Source organism: Dromiciops gliroides, chromosome 6, assembly GCF_019393635.1.
Source record: "Dromiciops gliroides isolate mDroGli1 chromosome 6, mDroGli1.pri, whole genome shotgun sequence".
Classification (NCBI taxonomy): domain Eukaryota; kingdom Metazoa; phylum Chordata; class Mammalia; order Microbiotheria; family Microbiotheriidae; genus Dromiciops; species Dromiciops gliroides.
In genome coordinates, this window is record NC_057866.1 from 20,428,552 (window position 1) to 20,435,046 (window position 6,495).

General features: G+C 33.1%; 1 protein-coding gene across 1 annotated transcript; it reads right to left on the reverse strand.

Moving 5' to 3' along the window:
• Positions 1–5,196: 5,196 nt before the first annotated feature.
• Positions 5,197–6,141, reverse strand: LOC122731656 (olfactory receptor 5D18-like). The gene has a single exon (XM_043971911.1). It carries the CDS (start codon positions 6,139–6,141, stop codon positions 5,197–5,199), a length of 945 nt encoding a protein of 314 aa, XP_043827846.1.
• Between the last annotated feature and the right edge of the window lie 354 nt (positions 6,142–6,495).

Consider the following 6,495-nt stretch of genomic DNA (forward strand, 5'->3'; position numbering starts at 1 on the left):
CAAGCTAAATAGAAGAGTTTATATATTATCCTATGGCAAGTAAGTAGACCATTGAATTGATTGTTTAGGGAAATGATTATATTATTATAATATATGATTAAGGAGGATGGTTTTGTGATTAAGTAGGATAGGAAGACTTGAGGCAGAGAGACCAATTATGAAGTAAATGAAATAATCTAGGCCATAGAGTCTCAAAATTTCAGTTTCTTTTTGATTATGTTTTTGTTTGTTTGTTTTTTTGTCTCAGATCTCTTTTACAACTATTGTAATAAGGATCCCTGAAGAGGTTATGTTTATGAAAACCTCTGGTCTAAGGAAAATGTTGTATGTTTCTCAATTCAGTTGGTAATTTACTGAATAAAGAGAAGCATATATATATATATATATATACACACACGCGCGCGCACATATATAAATATACATATACATAAAATGTAAGATTTGGCAACTGTTCTGGTACTGAATGGGGTGAGAAAAATGTGGAATAGAGAATAATGCCAATGTTACAAACCTGAGAAACAGGAAGGATATCGGTGCCTTCAAAAGAAATAAGGTTAGTACAAGAAATCAGCAGTCTTCAAATAAATCAAATAGTGAAAAAGAAGTTTTAAAACTCCAGGTTATCTCAGAGGTGATTTAGACTATTTTTCATCATAACATCAGAAATTATACAGACCATTTAAATTATTCACCAAAAATCTCATAGGTAGAAAGTCACAGAACTGGATTTTCAAGAGAGTCCTATCATCAATAACTCCAGGGCTCTTACTTTATACATGGAAAACAATGAAATAAGGAAGACCAGTGGTTCTGACATTTTCTATAATTATCTCAAAACAAGCAATACACTTTTTTGGGGGGAGGCGGTCAGGCAATTGGGGTTACGTGACTTCCTCAAGGTCACACAGCTAGTAAGGGTCAAGTGTCTGAGGCCGGATTTGAACTCATGTTCTTCTGACTTGAGGGTTGGTGTTTTATCCACTGGGCCAACTAGCTGCCCTCCAATATGTTTTAATTAAATAAATCAGGCAGCAAATTTATTGAAATTTTTAGATGAGGCAATTAAAATTCTGATATCCCATTCTACTTGGGTTACTCACGGAAGATGACGTGCACAAGAGTGCATTTCTGAAATGGTTGAAACTTTCAATATTTTTGGGAATTGTTCTAAAAAATGTGTGATATATGAAAGGAAAAAGATTATTCCTATAGAGTATTTAAGTCATGTGTGCAAAGATCTGAATTTCAGAAAAAAGTTGCACTGTGAAAACAAGAGGAAACTGTGTTAGTATATATATCTTATATAAACTGCCAAATATAAATAGATATATGTGTATGTGTGTGTCTGTATATAGAGAGAATTTATATATGTATATATATGTGTGTGTGTGTGTGTGTGTGTGTGTGTGTGTGTATGTATATATATCCTTATAATTTCTATACAAACAAGGAATGGGAAAACAAACAAAAAAACCCTTTATCCATTCAATTGTGTGTGAGTTTGTGTGTTTCCCAGACTCTGCTCCTCTCCCTGTTATTTTGCCTTTATAACATTGACTACCTAGCAGATTGCTTTATTTGAATAGTTAATATGCATTTTTAAAGGAAACTGCTGGGGCAGCTAGGTGGCACAGTGGATAAAGCACCAGACTTGGATTCAGGAGGACGTGACTTCAAATCCGGCCTCAGACACTTGATACTCACTAGCTGTGTGACCCAGGGCAAGTCACTTAACCCCAATTGCCTCACCCCCCCCCAAAAAAAAAAGTTAAAGGGAATTGCTTTCCCTCCTTAGCTCCTCCTCCTCCTCCTCCTTCTTCTTCTTCTTTTTTTTTTTTTTGGTATTCTCTGACTGTCTGGAGCACAAATATGATCAAGATGATGAAGTTTATGTTGTTCTATATCACTGACATTGTGTTATCATTATTATTATTTATCATTGTTTATCTAGGCAGCTTTATGGTGAAGTGAATAGAGGTGGGGCTTGAAGTCAGGAAGACTTGAGTTCAATTCTGGCCTCAGACAAGCCCTAGCTGTGTGACCCTGAGCAGTTCACTTAACCTTGTTTGCCTCAGTTTCCTCACCCATAAAACTGGTAGGAGAAAGATATTACAAAACCCTCTAGTATATTTTCCAAGGAAATCCCTAATTGGGTCATTAAGAATAGAACATGACTGGAAAAAAATTGAATGACAACAAATGTTTAATCTTGAAAGGCAGACTATAAATTGTTCTGGGTTTTTTTTTGTTTAGTTTAGTTTTGTTTTGTTTTTATCAGACAAGGACTTTACTCCTGTCCTTCAGAATCTGAAACACTAAGAAACATGAAGACTATAATTGTAACATTAAAAAAATGTGTGATGCTCTTGTTAAAAAAATTGCAAAGTAGAATTTCTAAGAGAAACACACTAAAAGGGAAAATGAAGAATGATACATATAGCATTCACCCATCATTTTCATCTCCATCAACAAACCAGATAGCAAGCCAGTATTCCCAGGGTCAGAGATGTTGTACGTTGGACAGAATCAAAGGGTTCTTTGTTTGTTTTGAGTTTTAAGCATGTGGAAATTCAAATGTACACTACACATTATAATTTTGATATTCATTTAGCTCTATGGAAGGATAATATTTAACTTAATAATTAAACATATAACTTGAGATAGAAAATATTTTTTGTATTAAACATTATGTTTCAAATGTGTATATGTAATTATATGTACACATATACATATGCATACACATACATAGACATATGGATTAACAAAAATGTTAATCGATTTAATAATTTCAACAGTATCATTTTTTATACTCAAGAATCATTGCTCAGGAAATCTTCAGATAATATTGTATTTCTATAGGGCGGTTTAAGAGTTTCTTGAACTATATCCACCTAATATTGCATCTGAGTGTTTAGTGATTGCTATTCTTCTCTGTGATCATCAATGGCCACTTTTCAATATATTATTTTCTAGCAGAACTTCTCTCCTTTCCAAGACATTAAACAGTTACTAGGTTAAAAGTAAAATGGGGTTATTTAAATATTTTATTTCCTCTTTTGTTAATCTGGGCAATTTGCTATTTTTTTTTTACAAATATTCATCGATTTAATTTAGATTATCAAATTTATTGGCATATAGTTGGAAAAATTGCTCATAATTATTTCTATAATTTCTTCTTCATTAGTAGCCAATTCACCCTTGTCAGTTTTGATACTGGTAATTTGTTTTTCTTCTTTCTTTCTTTTTTTAAATCAAATTAACTAAAGGTTTATCTATTTGATTGTCTTTCCCCCTGAAAGCAATGCTTAGTTTTATTTGCTTTTTGATTCTATAGTTTTCTTAATTTAATTATTATTAGTCTATTCTTTGATTTTCAACTTTTCAAAATTGGTATTTAATGACGGTTCTTTAGTTCTTTTTTCCCTAGCTTTTTTATTTGCATGCCAAATTCATTGATTTCTTCTTGCTCTATTTTATTCATGTATGCATTTAAACATATCAAATTTCACCTAAGATCTGCTTTGGCTATGTCCTATAAGTTTTGGTATATTGCCTTATTAATATTGTTTTCTCTTGTGAAATCATTTGTTTCTCTGGTTTGTTGTTTGACCCACTCATTCTTTAGGATGAGATTATTTAGTTTCCAGTTGATTTTTTATCTATCTTTCCTTGGACCTTTATTAAACAGATGTTTTAATGCATCATCATCTGAAAATGATACACACGCTCACATATATGTGTATGCATATACATACATACATATGTATATACATGTGTATAGGTATAGATAAAGATGTAGATGTAGATATAGATATAGATTAGAGATAGAGATAGTTCTTAGACGTTCCCCACTAATATAGTTTTTCTTTTTTTTTCTTTGTAGGGAAATGAGGGTTAAGAGACTTGCCCAGGGTCACACAGCTAGTTAAGTGTCAAGTGTCTGAGGCTGGATTTGAACTCAGGTCCTCCTGAATCCAAGGCCAGTGCTTTATCCACTGCACCACCTAGCTGCCCCATAATACAGTTTTTCTATCTGTTTCTTCCTTAAGTAAATTTAACTTTGCTATGAATTTGATGCTATACCTCTTGTTGCATATATGTTTTGAATTGATATTTCTTCATTTATTTTCATGTCCAATTATCTTTTTATTGTACTATGTTATGGAAAATCCTGTTTTGTATCATAATTTTTTAAAAAATATCAAAGCTTTAAAATTGGAATTGATAGAATATAGACTCAAAGCACAATTAAAAAAAAACAACAACTGAGGTACAGCCTCATATCTATCAGATTTGTATAGTGGCAAAGAATTGGAAATTGAGAGAATGCCCATCAATTGGGGGAACACTTAAACAAGTTCTCATATATGAATGTAACAGAATACTACTATGTTGTAAGAAATGAGGAGCAGGAGGATTTCACAGAAATCCATAAGGACTTATGCAAATTGATATAACTGGTGTGTGTGTGTGTGTGGGGGGTAACTTAAGGGAAATAAGACAATATGACTTGTTTAACTGATATAGAGGCCAGTGCCTTAAGTGGATTTACTCATGTCAAAAGAGAGATGAAGAAGAATATAATTCTGTCTCATTATCAAGAAATATTAATCTATTATCATTATCCAGTTACAATTTTGAGCTCTACTAAACTGTGTCAGTCTGATCTTGGTCTTGTCATTGATTATGTTCCCATACTGCTTTGATATAGTCTTGGTTGATTGGTAAAATCTTTCAACAACCTTAGTGGTCACTCCCCAAGGATTTTGTTTTAATTAACTTTAACTACCAAACCCCAATCCTTACCTTAATAACTAAAACTTACATTTTCTTTCTTCTCCATGATATAGATTTTTAAGAAATTGTTGAAAGAAAAGAGATATACACTCTTCAAAGATTTGCATTTTTAATTTACCTTTAAGGTATTTGTTATTGCTATTAGGACTCAGGCCATCTTTATCCTATGTATTTAATTAGGAGTTAACGTGTGTGTGTATGTGTGTGTGTTTCCCATCCAAGTGTTTTTTTTTTCCCAATCTGTGTATCTGTTATTCAATTACTTATAAGTTCAGGAAGAAAATACAGATGAGTACAATTGTCACTCCCATATAAATAAGGACTTAATAGTAGTAATTTATTTACTAACAAAATGATTTTATGTATTCTTATTGAAGATCTATCTTCAATATACTCATTTTAGAGACATAATATTTTAGTGTCCAACAATTTCCTGATTGTTTCTTTCACATCTTTGTTCCTTAGGCTATATATTAGGGGATTAAGCATAGGGATCACAACTGTACAAAAAACAGTGCCCATTCTGATTATAAGCCATGAGTTTTTGGAACTGGGCACACAGTAAAGGAAGAGAATGGTCCCATAGAAAATTGTTACAGCTGTTAGGTGGGAAGCACAGGTGGAAAAGGCTTTATGCCTCCCACTGGCTGAATGCATTTTCAAGACAGTTACAAAAATAAAAAGATAGGATGTGAGCACAATAATAAGGGTGAAAAATGTATTAAAATTAGCAAGAATAAATAGTATTATCTCTGTAATATGCTTATCAGAGAAGGAGGCAGAAAGGATGGCAGAATACTCACAGAGAAAATTATTAATGGTGTTGGTCCCACAAAATGACAAGATAAGAAGAGTGTAGGTGAAGATGAGAGAAGAAATTGTGCCCCATGTATATACCCCAGCAATCAGAAGAGCACAACGTTTCTGGGACATGGCTACTGTATACAGCAGAGGATTACAAATGGCCACAAAGCGATCATAAGCCATAACTGCCAGCAGGAAGGTTTCCATAACCAAACAGGTAGCAGCAAAAGAAAACTGTGCAATGCAGCCTTCAAATGAAATGCTTCTGTCTTCTACAACTAAGATGTCCAAGAGCTTGGGTGTGACTATTGTGGAGTAACTGAAATCCACAAATGACAAATGACTGAGGAAAAAGTACATGGGGTTGTGGAGTTTAGGGTTGATTCTGATGATCACAATCATGCCCAAGTTTCCCACGACAGTAACCACATAGATGGTGAGGAATAGTAGAAAGAGGGGGATCTGGAGCTTTGGATAATCAGAGAATCCTAAAAGGATGAAGATGACCACATCGCTCTGATTTTGATCAGCATTCGCCATGTTTCCTATTGAAGAGAATTTCAGAGTCACAAAAAAATCATTTCAGAACAAGAACAAATTTCCATGGCTTTATAGTACAACTCATACCAGAAAAAAAAAAAATCCCTTCTATAATATACTTGCCAAATGGGTATCTCAATTTTTTTATTAAAGACCATTAATGAAAAGAAATTTCTTAAGGCCGCAATTCTATGTGGGTAGTTCTATTTTATGTTGCAATTCCAATCAACACTAAGCCTACATTTTCCATCTTATAATTTCTTCCCACTGTCTCTTTTATTTCTTTTTAGGGATAGTATTTTTTTTTCTTTAGCAGTCATAGTCTTTTCCTAAAAGACACATATAACTATCTCA